This window comes from Lissotriton vulgaris, chromosome 1_1 (genome assembly GCF_964263255.1).
Source record: "Lissotriton vulgaris chromosome 1_1, aLisVul1.2, whole genome shotgun sequence".
NCBI lineage: Eukaryota > Metazoa > Chordata > Amphibia > Caudata > Salamandridae > Lissotriton > Lissotriton vulgaris.
The window spans coordinates 1,074,767,857-1,074,783,645 of NC_141685.1; the positions used below are offsets into that span (position 1 = coordinate 1,074,767,857).

Below are 15,789 nucleotides of genomic sequence, written 5' to 3' on the forward strand. Positions count from 1 at the left end.
ACCCCCTGCACTTAGGGCCCTCACGCGCAGCGACTGGATCCTCACACTTCACATGTTAGGCGCTGCCAAGCAACTCATTGCTCTGTGCTGGAAGCGGGCTGAGGCGCCGCCGATAGCCTCCTGGTTTGTGCGCCTCTGGCAGGTCCTGACTATGGAGCTGCTCACGGCGCGGATACAAACGAGGGGCGTGCGCTTCAAGGCAGTGTGGGAACCCCTCGTGCGCCACCTGTGCTCCATCAGCTATGCCCGCCACATGACCCCCAGGCTTTGTGCTCTGCAGTTATTCGAGGACGCCCTCATCCCTGCTGACCCGAGCAGACTAGGTCCTTAACTGCTCCCCCCAGCGCAGGCGCTGTTACGCTCTAACACGCCGCTCACCCGCTTGCGTTTTTGCCCCCCAACTGGCGACTGATATCTTCCCCCCCGGCCCCTCTCCCTCTCGCTACTGCTCAATCTTCCTCCGACTTTTTCTTCCTTCCTACTTGCCACTCTGGCTTCCGCCCCCCTACGGGGCCGTTTGGGCCCCGTTGGGCCTTTGAAAAACGTGACACTACAGCTCTTCCTTCCATACGCGCCTCCCCCGCACAGCGATGCAACACCCGCACATGATCACCTCTTGCTATCAATACCCCTAAGCCACGCGGCCGGCCCCTTCTGGGGGTTGTAGGCAGGGCGCTGTGTTAATACTCCAACCCCCCCCTGGTTACTCACGCCTTCAAGTTCTTCTGTGCGCGGCCGGCCCCGACACGGGGTTGTAGGCTTATCGCTGTGTTCACAATAAAAACAGATTTGAACAAAACATGTTTAGGAAATAGTTTTACATTTCACTGGTTTGAATCTAGAGATTCTAGTTTAAAAAATGGATTTCCATGTTTCAAAAAATGAACAAAAGGTTATGTGGGCTCCTGAAATTATCTTTTTAAATTATAAGTTTCAAAAAAAGAGTTTGGTAATAGACTTTTTTTTCTTCATTAAAAAATGTACCTACAAACTGGTGGGACAATGCAGTGCTTATGACAATTAAAGAAACTCCATTGGATAAGCTTATTTATAGCAGGCAAGGCACTAACTGGGGGAATAAAGAGTATTGCTATTTCACACACATATACAAGAATGTTAATTGGGGTAGCAGCAAGTGAAGCAATCAACGGTTCAGTAGCTAAAAACAACAGTTGGGTAAACTAGTCAAATCCTATGCGGAAGGTGGCGGAAACGGCTTAACACAGAATGCAGCACTAAATTGATTATAACCTGTTTAATAGATTAAGTTGCATCATTTGAAAAGTTATAAATCTAAAACAACTTCTGCAGCAAGGTGCACCTAACATAGTGAAGAGCCTTCTTGGCCTCAAGAAATGAGGCAACAAGCATCATTTTATGGGATCGACTGATATCTAATATGATGGCAACTGTTGTAAAATCTAAGGTGCTCTGTAGACACTATGGGCCAGATGTACGACCATTTCATTTAGCACCTCGCAATTTGCAAGACATTGCGAGCTGCTAAATGAAATGTACAACAGTGTGTTTAACACAGTTTGAGATTCCCAACGGGAATCGCAAACTGTGTTAAACACTCTGTTTAACACAGTGTGTTAAACAGGCTCGTTAATATTAATGAGCCTCTCGCAATTTGCGAGCCCATTGGGAATGCCAGCCCTCCCAGGGATGTTGGCCTGCTGGGCTCAGCAGACCCCCATGTCTGGGACTCCTTTCAACTAAAGCAGTTTTTTTTAAATGCAGCCCGTTTTCCTCAAATGATAAAAATGAAACATTTTCGGTTAATTTTTTAAAAGGGTAGGCAGTGGTCCCTGGGACCACTGCCTGCCCTCAAAAAAATAATTTTGCATGTATTTGCAAAGGTCCCCTGGGGACCCCTTCCCATTTGCGAATGCATTGCAAGTGTTTTGCGACCGCAATCGCAAAACATTTGAACATGGTTTTGAGACTCGCTATTTGTAAGGGAACGTCCCTTCCAAATAGCCCTAACAGCCATATGTACAAACATCTGGCCACAAAATACTGGTTGCAAATTATCACCAGTAAAGTTTTATTTGAGCGATCAATATACAAATAGCAACGACACTACTGGGTTTGGGCTCCCAACAGCACAGCTTGCCACAAGCTAGTAATTATCAAAAGAAAATGCCCGTGCTGTTCTATAATTGATCACATTAGAAATTGAAACAAATGTTTAGTTCGACCAAACAGATTCGATCGAATCTGTTTGATCGAACTAAACATTTGTTTCAATTTCTAATGTTTAGTTAGAAATAAGGTGATCAATTATAGAACAGCACAGGCATTTTCTTTTGATAATTAATATACAAATAGGTCAGTTCTTAAAAATTCAAACCGTAGTGTATCTGGATCGACCCACCTCGTGAATCTTAATGAGATAGGTCTTAAATTGCAACACTACGAATTTGGGAATTCACAGGGATGGTGGCCTGCTGGGGTCAGCAAAACAACACGTAGGACTGATTTTTAGTAACAAACATAAAAAAATGCAATACATTTTTCTTAAAAGAAATGTGACTGCGTTTAAAAAGTAAAGTTTACTTTTTTTGTTTAAGAGTTGGCAGTGGTTTCCTTGACCACTGCCTAGTCTTCGACAAACCTTTTTTCATATTCACATAGTGGAAAGGGTGCCATGGGGACCCCTTCTGCTTTGCAGCTGTATTACAACCTTGTTTAATATATAATTGATATATGGGATACTGATGCAACATTTGGAAGGGATGCTTTGTAGATACCGAATCGGTATTCATTTGGTAATCCATGAAAGGTGTTGAAAAACTTTTTTAACTCCTAAATGGAACTAGTACATAGGAACACGCCCTTTAATGGTTGCATAAAAGGTCCTAAATAAAGTAAGTTGTTAATTCAATTCATTGGCAGCTCAGTATGCATTCAAGAAGTGACATAGGTCGATAAAAGGAGCACAGCATACAATCCTGATTTCTCTTGGTGAAGACAAAATTTGCCAACACCACTTTGAGTAACTAAGACAGGTGCAATTATGTCTGGAAATGCTTTAAAACATTCTGTCAATTGCACATCCCCAGCTGTTGCTTTAATCAAGGGAGGTTGATGATCTTTTGTAGAGACAATTAAACTAACATGTTGACTGAAGTTCTCATGAAAGTCTTCTAAAAGAACAGGAGAGTAAAAAGTAGACAGAGTTTCTACAAGCATTTTCTATATGAATTCTGTCTTACAACTATGGGAACAACACCTAAAACTGACTGAACCCCTCACCTCAGACTCATTTTCATCCTTACTGTTCTGTATTTTGGACTGAGCAAATTCTTTTTTAGTCACGAGGGAAAAGGTTCAGCCATTATATTGCTTGGTTTTACAAATTGTCGTTAAAGAGGAAAGGCAGCTCTGTCCAGCTGCTTCCTGGTATTCCTGTATTTAGGATTTTATACATTTAATTCGGTCAAATGTACTATCCACTAGGATATTCCTACATAGCTGATGCATGCTGTGTTTGTAGTGTTTTAAGTAGGTCATGCTGGAACAGTAAATCTTTTCTGTTGTCTTACAACCTGAAAACAACGCCTGCATTGCCAGACTATTAAACACTTCCTAGTGAAACAGAGACAAAGGGAATAAGAGAGAAAAATAGATCCAGCTATCAGACAAGCAAAAATGCATATGGGTATCCACACCAATAATTTCAATCATTAAGGTTGATAAATGTCTTCCCAGTATATCATCTACAAATTCCAACATGTTTCCCACCCCTGAACACCCAAAATCAAACAAACAGGAAGAAAATTCAAAAGCATCCCTCTTACTTAAAATCTCCATCTCTGTATTTGCCAAAAGCCTGAAGGACAACAGTCAGTGTTGCCATGAGGGGTTTCACCACGCAGAACTGAAGTGTAGCCTGTTGGAAAGACGTACAAAATATCACTCAAGGGCAAGAGGTTGGATGATAAATTTGAAGCTGGGTAATGAACAAGTTACTTACCTTCAGTAACACTCTTTCTAGTGGATAGTCTATCTAACCACAGACATCTAATTTTTCGAATATTCCACAGGAGTCAGGCTGGATGCAAAAAGTCTTCAGCAGTACCTCAGTACACCTATAGGTGACTATGTTAGGTTTCACACTGACATTTTCCACTGAGGATGTGACATGCAAAGCTGCATTCAAGTGCCACCTATGCACGCTGACAGTTGCTTTCTAGCATGTCCTCTTCCCCAGACAAAGAGCACAGCAGCAGAGTGAATAAACATATGTAGATCGCCTGAGTTGAGACTTTTTTAAAAGGGAAACGGTTCAGCTCATAGAATAGGGAGGTGGGAGATTCGGTGAGGAATCTGCAGTTAGATAGAGTACCTACCAGAAAGAGTGTTAACGAAGGTAAGTTACTTACCTTAGGTAAGTACGTTGTTCTTCTGATGGACACTTCTAAATAAGATTTCTCACCTTATGAATAGATACCAAAACAGTACCTCCCATGTGGCAGTCTGTGAACTGGCTGAGACGACAAAACACTGCAGGACTGAGCAGCAAAGTGCCACTTTCAATCAATCTGGTTATCTAGGCAATAGTCCATTTTGAACATATAAACTGATGTCCATGGAACTGCCTGGCAAAAATCCAGAACAGGCACACAGAGTTCTAAGGCAGTAGCAGCAGCCCTGGCTCAGGTGGAGTGAGCCCTCAAGCGATCTGGGGGCTGCTTAATAGCCAATTGTAAAAAGCTGTCTCTTTATATACTATACCAAAGTAAAGTATAGTGTGCACAGAGTCCAGTGGAACCCCAAAGGTAGGCAGAGGTAAAAGTAGATAATACCTTACTCTCTATTTGCGGTAGTGTGGGCAAGCATTAAGGCTTTCTCTGAGGGCAGTATTGAGCATTTATTGTACACACTCAGACTGAACTCAGACTAATTTTGTTTGTATAAAAATATTATTTTGTTTGTATTTTACTTTCTAGAACCAAGCCAGGCCTGGTACATGTAAGTATAGTAACACTTTGCAGGAATAATGCTGTTAAATACAGTTTGAATGCAATTGGATTGCGTATAGATAAGTCATTTGTTTGTAAAGCAGTTTAAATTACTTTTTAGTTGCTTTACAGATTACTTTTCAGACTTCTTTTTAAGTTACTTTTCCTACTCACTGTGATATGCCTAGATAACCCACTGGGACATTTCCTAGAGAAAAGGTAAGTAATTCAGTTTCACAGAAATAGTTTCTGTTTCTCCTTAGAAGAAAAAAGCAGAGCAAAGAATGCCGGGAGGGTAATCGTTTGCCCGACATGATCACAATTGATAGAAAGGAACCTTGCACCCTTAACACCAGTGTTAGACCTGTCAGCCCTTTGGGTAGTCCCTCCTATGTTTTTATTGTCCCCTTTTTTGCCTCTGTATTTTCCTGTGTGTCCACTACATTTTTTTCCCCTGGTGTTGACCCTACGTCCCTGGGCGCCTTGTTATTACCTAAAGTAATGAGGCGCAGGTGCTCCCTTAAAATGGAGGAAGGTTCTCTCCCACAAAATGGTGGCTTGATAACTGCCAGATTACCTCACAGCCTACGGCCATAGGGTTGTCAATGAGGAGTTCCAGAACTTTCTGGTCCACTTTAGGCCCAGGCTATATAAGGCGGAATGTTGTGTGGCCATTTTAGAAGAGAGTTGAGTTGAGTGGAACTGTTCGACCAAGAAGTGAGCTGGAGTCCAGGCTGTAGCTTGAGGAGAGGGCGGGCTGTAGAGGGTTTGACAGTCTCCTGGGGCTGCTTCCTTTACAGACTGATACCCTCCCTTAACTGTGGAACTGACCCGGCGAAGCTTGCCACTCAGGACAGAATCAAGGTACCTGAGGAATAAGCCAAACCACTGAAGGGACCACCAGACGTGGACTGTAGCAGAACTGTCAGGCGAGGGCAGCTAGATCTGCCTGCAATTGGGAATTGAAAAGCCCTAGCGAGGTTTGCTCCCTGACCTGTGGAACTGGGAAGCTGGCCTGAGTAATTGTCACGCTGTGGGTGAGAGAATCGGATGAGATTGCCCATAATAGCAACTGCCCACTTACCGTGGCTTAACTGGACTGCCGAAGGTGCCCCGTGCCTGTACTGCTTGAAGCGGCAGGTCGGAGGGGGCTCGGGAGTTGAGAAGGTGCTGCGTTGAGGTATTTGAGTCGGCAGGGCCTTCCAGAGTGAGCAGTGTGAGGGAGACAGGGCGCGGAGGGTGACGGGTCCACGGGACGCTGGATTCCTAATTTGAAGAAGCTTGGAATCAGCGGGAGCGGGCCGTCTGAGAGCTTGGCTCTGGAAGTCTGACTTGTGCGAAGGGAGGGTCTGTGTGAAGATTGACCCGGTGTCAGAGAGCGGAGCCCCGGAAGAACAGGCGAGATCAGGAGGGGAGGAGTTCGTCCCAAGGGGGGGCGTGTGAAGGGAGGGATGCGCAGGAGCTGAGGTGTTTGATCGTCGGTGAGCTGTGCCTGCGGTGTAAAGCTGCCTTCCCTGTACCAGGTCAAATTTACTTTATAAAGTCCCTCAAGTAAAAGCCTTGGCCCCTCAGTCCCCGGACATCAACGGAACCGCCGCATGAAGAAGTGAAACGCACGATTGACGGGGAACTTGTCAGAAGGGTTGAGCCGGCCTTTTCCATAGCGGGCCCGTATTAACCCAAAATTCCCCTGAGCTAACACTTGGTCCACAGACCCCTTATCGTCGGCGGGATCACCTCTTGAGAAGTAAGCAGGGCTGGGGGTGGGGAAGTGGAAAACACTGGAACCTCTCCAGGGATGTTTCTTCCTTGCATGTTGAGCCAGTGAATCGAGGAGGAATTGGAGACTGTGCTGAACGTAATTAATGTACCAACTGAATGCACTATTGCTCATCATATGGGAAGTATAACACGACTAAGAGGTTAAAGCTGTAATTCTTCACTAGTGTTATTGTGCAAACAGGAGAAGGGTAATCTAAAAGGGAAATTGCATGTAAGGTGTAATGTGATGATGTTCAATTAAAACCATTTAGGCCGTTTCATGATGTAAGACAACAGTTAACATCTATAACTCATGGGCTAGGATGTCATGCTAATGGATTGTAACCCTTCTTGTCACTAGCCGATATCAGTAACCAAGCCAATATTGGAAAGGAGTGTTATTTAAAGCTATTGTGCTATATGTATACCAAAAATTAAGAGAGATTCATCAGCACTGTGAAAATTGTGTCATGATGTAAATTCATAGAGAAAAGTACACTACCTGAACAATGAAGAGATGTTGATATAAATGCAACCTGAACCGAATTCTAATAAAATATAAAGCATTCTATATTTTGTCCTAAGAAGGTGTGGTGTCATTTTTAGTGGATGGGCGCTGAACTGTGACGAGTGTGATGCAAGCATAGCACAATTACCTTAGAGATAGGCCAAACTACTTTGCGCCAGGCTATCCTAAGTGGACTGGTGACCCCGGCTCCAACAACCAGCATGTCCGGATAGAAAGTGGTGTACAGCGGGTCAAGAGAGGAAGCTTGTAGCTCACTCACATGCCATACTGACGTTATGGCAATAAGGAAAACCGTCTTGAGTGTACATTGATTTCATGAAATGCTTCCTTGCTACTAGTATGACATCAACAACTTAAGGATTAGATCGAATGCAATCAACTGTTGTCAATCAATATCCAAGAATGAAGATGAAGATCGCAGAGGCCCAGGTGCAGGACCCTGCCCTGTAGCAGAAAATCCTCCTGAAGCAACAGCGTGATGGGAGAACAGATATTTGTGCCTCAGAGTTCCTGGTACCACAATCGGTGCCTCCAGGATGACTTGGGTACGGATTTTCCTGATCTTCAGTATTCTGGGCAAAATAGGCATTGTCAAGAAGATATACAAGAGTTCTGAGATCCACTCCAGGTAGAACACGTCAGAGAGGGAGAGTCGCCTTGTGAACATAAACATGCAAAATTGCAGACACTGCATTCTCATCAGTGGTGAAGAGATCAAGGCAGGGGTCTCCCCATTCACGGAGCCTATGCAATCTCCAAGCGTAACTGCCATTTGTGATGCGCTAGGAGTTGTTGGCAGAGGTCTTCTGCTCTGGTGTTTAAAAATCTTACCAAGTGTTGCGCCACTAGGAAAATACCTTGGATTTCCAGGCACTTCGAGGCGAAAAGCCTCCTGACACATAACCCCACCCCTCCAGTTTGTTACAGTGCCACATGGCAGAGGTGTTACCTGTGAGCACTCGTACCAGCTTCCCTCAGTTGGTGGGTAGGAAGCCTTGCAATGCCAAGTAAATGGCTGGCAATTTCAGCAAGTTGGTATAGAGTTGGGTTTCTGACAGAGACCAGATGGCATTGTTCTTCACTTCTCCTTCATGGCCTATTGACCAAGATGGTATGCATCTATCATCACTGTCAGCTTTGAGTCGGATAAGGAGACGGGTCTGCAGTGGACTCAATCCCCAACATCAACCACTGCAGGTCTTTTGCAGTCTCCTCCAAAATTTGAAAAGGAGATCCCCTGGTGCTGTGCCCACTGGGATAGCAGATCCCACTGCAAAGCCCATGTGTGCCATTTGGCATTCTTCAATAGCAGGATGCTGAAGGCTAGTAACCCCAGTGGCCTCAGAGCCATCTTCAATGAGAAGCAGGGCAGAGTCTGAAACCTCAGGATCATAGCCTGAATGTCCTGGACACGCTGCTCTGGGGAGAAGGCACGACACTGCACTGCATGCAGATTAGCTCAGATGAATGGGAGAGTCTGCAAAGGAGTCAGATGTTACTTTGGTATGTTGATAGTAACCCTTAGTGATATTAGAAGATTTGCTATTGTCTTGAGATGGTTTTTGATTGCCTGGGGTAAGTCCACTTTCAGCAACCAGTCGTCGAGGTACAGGAGGACAGTCAACCCAAACTACAAAGGAGTGCTGCGACCACCGGCATCACTTTTGTCAACACCCGAGGGGCACTGGTTAGGCCAAAAGGGAGCACAGCGAACAGAAAATGCATATGACCCACTATAAACCTCTGGAACAGCTTTTGGGCTTGCAGAACTAGGATATGTAAATAAGCCTACTGCAATTCCAACGGTGAAAGGTGTGGCAAAGCTGAAAGGAATAGGAGGGAAAAGACCTGATAGACAATTTGGAAAACACTCTTCAACGATGTGATTGCTTAATATTGGGCAATATGAATCTGTGCCAAAAAGGTTGTGAAGAACTTGAGCGCTTCCACAGGCACAGCCTCTCAGAGGTCAAGAGAAGGTCAGCTTTGAGTCAGAGCACGATTGGTTACACCTCTTCCTCCTGCACTGTCACTTGATGCTTGAGGGTCTAGCACAAGTTGATGCGCCACAATTGTAGGTGACAACGGAGCCAACTCGGAACTCGCAGTGGGTTCAATGTTTCTAGCCGGAGCAGTGGCGGAGGTTCTTGTGGTTCCTTGATGCCCTTGGGTGCACCAGAAGTAGCCCGAAGGATGTCAAAAAGATGGAACATGGCTTCACAAATTTCCTCAATGTGCTGCGACATTTTCAATGGACCCGAAAATTCAAGTTGCCTAAGGACAAGAGTCCGAATCAGCCCTGGAGATCAAGTTCAGGAGCTAGATCAAGAGGCACGTTGATGCCCTCACTCCTTCTCTGGAGTTCAAGAGCAGTGGGAAGGGGCAGAGTCCTGCTTGGACTTCCTTTGTGACTTACTCAATAACTTCAACGAAGATCTGCTGCAGTCACGACTTCGGAACTGGGACTCCCACTGTCAGAGTGGAGTCTTTCGATGTTTGGCAGCATAAAACTTGACCTCAAGGTCATGTGAGGCCTGTGGGTTCATCTAGGTACAATCGCTATAGGCCTTGAAGTTGTGTTCCGACCTCCAAGCACCAAAGGCATACCTGGTAAGGGGGTCTGTTATAGACATCTGTTTGCGATAGTTCCTATAGAGTTTGAACCCTGTACTATTAGGGGGTGACACTGCTCTTGTTCACTGGTAGATCTTTATTTTTTTTTTAGAGAAAATTGCCTCGTCAGGGACAAGAGGGTAGCTCCGGATCCGTGTGTGGTGGCACTGGAAAAATGAAAATGACAATGACATCAGGGTGCATGATGTAGGTGCGGAGCAGTACAACACCACTTACTGACACGCAGAGGTACTGCAGAAAAGTTTCCGGACCCACTCTGAAGTCCAGGGTATATTAACAAAGTGAGGAGTCTGCGGTTTCCGCTGTATCCATCAGACTGTGCGGAGCTACCAGTAACCACACAACTGCAGAACTGCAGATGTCCCACAGTACCTCAGCCAACAAGAGAAGGAGAGAGTGGCATTCAACATGCTGACTGGAAAGTGGCCTACAATCAAGTTCTAGCACACCCACCAGGCAAAAGAAGGGTACGGGGCACAAACGGGGGTTGTATTTTAGCTATCACCACACAAACTGCCAGCAGACAAAGGTGGAATGAAAGAAAGAACCTACCACTAGCCACAAACTGGAGAAAGCTGGCCAGGTTTACCGTGCAGAAACAGGATTTGAGCACATCATATATAGAACTGGGACAGTGCTCACTGAACTAGACTGAAGTGTGGTCTTTAGCACTGATTAACAATATACATGCCCATCTTTTCCCAGCCACTGCCCGATTTACAGGGATACTGGCAGACTGTTAAGGATGAGTACAGGATCAGTAATGCTTAATTCAGGTAAATTATGAAAGCCTAATAGGACTGTAGCATAGTCATGTACATGCAGCGTATATGTCCCCTAAGAGGCTGCTAGGGCAGGGACAGGCTAGCATTCCTAGAGGATTCTCATAGCTATTCATAGGATATGTAGTAGAAATATTTGTCCGTATAGCATAACCAGACAATACAATGTATAAAAGAGAATGTATATTACAATGTATGATAAAATCCAACTTTAGAAACAGTTTTTAAAAGACCTAGAACTGCAATCAAGCAATACATTTACATTTAATTGCTCTTAAAAACTGTGCCAGGCCTACTGCACCATCGAAAAAGTACAAATTTGTTAGAAAAACAATTGCCTCATGTCTTGACCATATGTGGAAATGATTTAAAAACTGGCTTTTAAATATTTTTTGCAAGAAGTTAAATAAAAAAAAGGTCAATCAATGAAAACACAACATACATAACACATTAGGCATTTAAAAAACAAATCATCTCTTTCCAGAACTCTCATAAAACTCTTGAAAATATTGGATTATATGCAAGACTGACCTTAAGAATTTTTAAGCACAGCTTGAGGTTGGATATTTTAGTAACAAAGAAAAGTGTCTGCACAGCTTAATGTTTTGAGAGTAAACATGATTGATGGTTTCTCAGATAGGTAATTTTTATCCAATATAAAGGATAATTGCAAAGTGGAAACTCTCCAGGAGAAATATTTATTTGGATATGTATCCCAATGTCCTATACTCCCAAGTAGACTCTGCCAGCTCTAAGATTACTAATTTGAAGAGGTAGCCGACTTTCTTTGACAGGCTTGGATTTATTCTAAACAAATTTGTGATTTTTTAAAATTATTTTTCGAGCAAGACTTATTTATATAAAAACCTTAAGAGACGGGTACGCCCCAAGTTCTATCTTGACTTAAGATTTAATTCATAACAAATACTGTGGACCATAGTTCCTTTAGGCAGGTTAAGTACATGTTTTAGTAAAGCACTGTTGACGGACTCCCAAATATTACAGGAATTCAGGAATAAGGTTCTGACCCATAAAGGGCAAAGTGAGAACTTTACTCGTATATGCATTTAAAAGCAGGTTCAGTGACAACCCCCCAAACTATGAATAAACTTCACAAGCAACCCTGCTTGCAGTAATACTCGTCTTTACAACCTTCATAGAGTCACCCCCAATTTCAAGTTATATGGAAAATATAACCAGTTATATTAATAGGAATTTACTACTACCCTACAAACATCGAAACCAGTAAAAGTTGGAGACTTTTATTTTTCCCCAAAAAATCATAGTCTTGGTTTTCTCTATATTTATGCTTAATCTTCCTAACAATATAATCACTGCATGTCAAGCTTTCTTTGAAGCCTGTTGCTGTATAACCCAAAAGGATCCAGTTTTTTTGGGAGCGCCTCAAGAGACACTTAAAATAAAAAGCAGATAATACAGCCTTCTGACATAGGCTACAATAGCCCATTTATTCCTAATGAGCTCAAAAAAGGGCCAGGAAGTATACATGTATAATTTCTATGATGCCTTAGCAAGCAGTGCAAGTAGTGTAAATCTCCCTCACAACCGAATTTTTAGGGCTCGCCTGTCCCATTCCAAAGGAATGGATAGGGGAGAATTTTAGTAGGCAAAATAATTGTCAAACCAACGGCAGATTTTCAACAGTTCACGTGAACAAGCACGCGGTTTTCCCCCACAGGCACCATCTGTGCGTCTACATCAAAGCAATCAGCCTCCCTCCCACTGGCATCTGAAGCTTCCCCCAGCGTGCGCTTGGCCTCAGGCAGGCATTTCTCCTCCCCTAATTATTCACTTCACTTTCACGGCCGCCAGGCCGTGCATTTCTCTTCCCCCCCTCCCCACAGCAATGCCAAGAGCTTGTTAAAGTTACCAGGCAAATTCAATAAGCAGGCAGGCTCCACTGCAAAGGATCAGGACCAGGTAACCACTCAGTGGAATCAAAGGGCTTCAGCACCCACCTTCCTGTGTGGCAAAACAGCTAAAAGAAGTGATTCTCCTCTTTTGCTCATCTACTCTCACATGCTTGCTATGTCCATACGATAAAAATATACACGTTTGCAAGTAGCGCCTCACTCGGGTTGTTGCCTTAATTAGGGCTCATTCACTATGAGGTGTTACTTTAAAACCATGGTGGGGGTAAGGCTGAGCTTCTATTAGCGTGAAACATAGTGAACGAGAAACAAAGTGTAACACCAGATATTTAGAGTGCATAACAAAAGGGCTTCAGTTACATGTTGTCTTTATCCAAGCATAAAAGGAAAAAAGTTGCTCTACACGTGTGTCGCAGATTTAATAATCAACCTCTGTTGTAGTTAATAATGATACTGCAAGTCGGCAATGATTCCCACGTGAAGCACAAGCAAACCACCAATAAGCAGGATCACAGTCAGGCGCGAGACACCCAGTAGAATCAAAGGGCTTTGGCTACCACATTTGTGTGTAAAAGCCCAAGTTAGACAGCTCCTGAGTGTGCACATAGTGTCACTCGAGCATATTACAGTTCTTTCATACATGGCTCCATTGCAAAGTAGCACGGCCAAGCGTGCAACACCTATTGGAATAAAACGGCTTCAGCTCGCTCCCTTCGTGTGTGTCAGCCTAGGCTCAGACAGCTCCTGGGCACACACCCAGCCTCACCCGAGCACTTTACAAGTCTATAAAAGACCAGCTCCATTGCAAAGTATCAGGAGATGCGCGCAACACTAGTTTGAATAAAAGTGCTTTAGCCCCCCCTGTCGTATGTGGCAGCCGCCTCACCTGAGCACTTCACAAGCTTTTAAAACACTATGTGCATTTTAAAGAGGCTTTGTTACTGCAAGTCACCATGCAATAAGCATTGCATACAGAGTTAACGAGAAATGATGTGTTGCACAAGCAGACTAATAAGCTTCTTCATTAACGATTACCTTGCTTTGTAATGTGGCAACTATCAGTTTTTATTAAAAAAAAAGTCTGCCTAACTGACGCCATATGTTCTTCAGTACCATTACATAAGGAGTTCACGATAGACAAGGGAGAATGTAACAGCACATATTTGGACTGCATAAGAAGGGGGCTTCAGACACATAGGGTCGATATAAAGGGATAAAGGGTGAAACGTTGGCCTACATATGTGTCAGTGGAATGAAAGGGCTCCGGCCACCGTGGACAGCATGCCACAATCAGAATAGGATGCGCGCTTTCACAATGAAATGTTTATGTTACCTTTGTATGAGTCTTTACGTTTCAGTTTCTTTCTTAATTTTGGCTAGTTAGCTTTGAAAGATTTATGGCGTGTACTTAGTTCGCTAACGCCAGCTGGCTTTCACATATACCTAAAACAAGCCAAATAATGAAGAGGCTTCTTAGGTCTACCACGTGCTTTTTTTTTTAACTTTGAGTCTCTTTGCCATACTGCAGTTGCTTCCATTTTTAAAATCACCTGGCGAATTCTTAATAAGCAGGCAGCCTCCATTGCAAATAATCAAAGCCAAGTGCGCAACACCCAGTAGAATCAAAGGGTTTCGGCCCCCACCTTTGTGTGTGGCAGAACTGCTAAAAGAAGTAATTGTGGTTTATTCACTCTTAGATGTTACTTTAAAACAATGGTGGGTGTAAGGCTAGGCTTCTAGTAGCGTCAAACATAGCGAACGAGAAACCGTGTGTAACGGCAGATATTTACACTGCACAACAAAGGGCCTCCCAGTCGTGTGTAGCAGCCTGGGTTCAAACAGCTCCATAGCACACACACAGCCTCACCTAAGCACTTCACACGCTTTTACAACACTATGTGCATGTCAAAGAGGCTTGTTACTGCAAGTCGACATGCATTCCCACGTGAAGCACAAGAAAAACACCAATAAGCATTGCATACGAAGTTAACGAGAAATGATGTGTAGCACAAGCAGACCAATAAGCTTCTTATTCCTTTGTTATATCACCTTTTACTTTGCTTTGTAATGTGGGTAACTCTCAGTTCTTAAAAATAGGTTTGCCTAACTGGTTTGTGCCTTTCTGCCCCCTGTGGATCATTCAAGCGGAAAGCGCGTCCACATCACAGGCATCTGAAGCTTCCCCCAGCGTGCGCTCGGCCTCAGGCATTTCTCCTCCCCTAATTATTCACTGCCCACGGCCCTGCACTGCCCACGGGTTGCAGCTGTCACAATAGCCTCTCTCTCATGCATTTTCGGATTGCAGAAGGTTAACATTTGTGTAGTTATTTAAATTAAAGCACATTATTCAAACATATACTTAAATATGAGGCCAATGATCAGCCTTTGTGTAAACGATCTGTTACCTTAAACTTTGTGAATTGGGAATTGTGTGTTTTTTCCTGTGATCTTTGTTATGATTTCAAGCTTGTTATGGGAGCAGGGCCATGCTAGTTCTAGAGAATTTCAGAAGCTTTATTTTAGTGTCTTAACGTGATTTTACTAATAACGGAGTTCTTCTTTAAAAAATGTTTGTAGTCACACAGTTCCTCTCCCAGTAACGTCTGTAAAATGCGCTACATTTTAACAATAAAATTAAGCAGTAAGAGCATCGCAATTGTGATATTTTTCCCTGGTTTCTTTGCTAGCAAATTTGGGATTGCAGGCCTTTAAACATCCCTTTAATAGAACTCAAAAAATCAGACCTCTTTCCTAATAAAAAAAAATTGACTTTGATCCTGTGTAGTGCCAAACCGAAACAGTGCTTTACCTTTCAAAGTCTCGAATGCCCAGTAATGGCCATAATTCGCTCGGCCACCAAAGAAGTTTGGCTGACAAGATAATATTTCTGTTGGCTACTTCTTCATACGTGGGGAATTTTTAAATTTAACGAATGTTATCAAAGCTAGATTTTGTGGTGCACCCCCGCTGATAGAATGCCCATGCACTCATTGGTTGACCACAAATAGTATGTGTGGCTGGCACCCCTCATTACTTTTTCCTGTAATGCATAATTTATATGGAGACTATTTTCTTGCCTTCTGCTCCCCTGATTGCCCTCGTTTTCTTGCCTTCTGCTTCCCTGATTTTTTCTTGCCTTCGGCTCCCCAACTCCATCCATCCACCCCCCCCCACTCCATCCATCCATCCATCCATCCATCCATCCATCCATCTACCCCCCC

General features: G+C 43.7%; 1 protein-coding gene across 4 annotated transcripts in view; it reads right to left on the reverse strand.

Annotated features, from left to right (window-relative positions):
* TMEM184B (transmembrane protein 184B) overlaps nucleotides 1-15,789 on the reverse strand; it is a 376,027-nt gene that overhangs the window by 110,048 nt on the left and 250,190 nt on the right. For all 4 annotated transcript variants that reach the window (XM_086963308.1, XM_086963312.1, XM_086963295.1 and 1 more), the window contains exon 6: nucleotides 3,807-3,898. In XM_086963308.1, coding sequence (XP_086819434.1) covers nucleotides 3,807-3,898 — 92 coding nt within the window. The remainder of the gene's footprint in view (nucleotides 1-3,806; nucleotides 3,899-15,789) is intronic.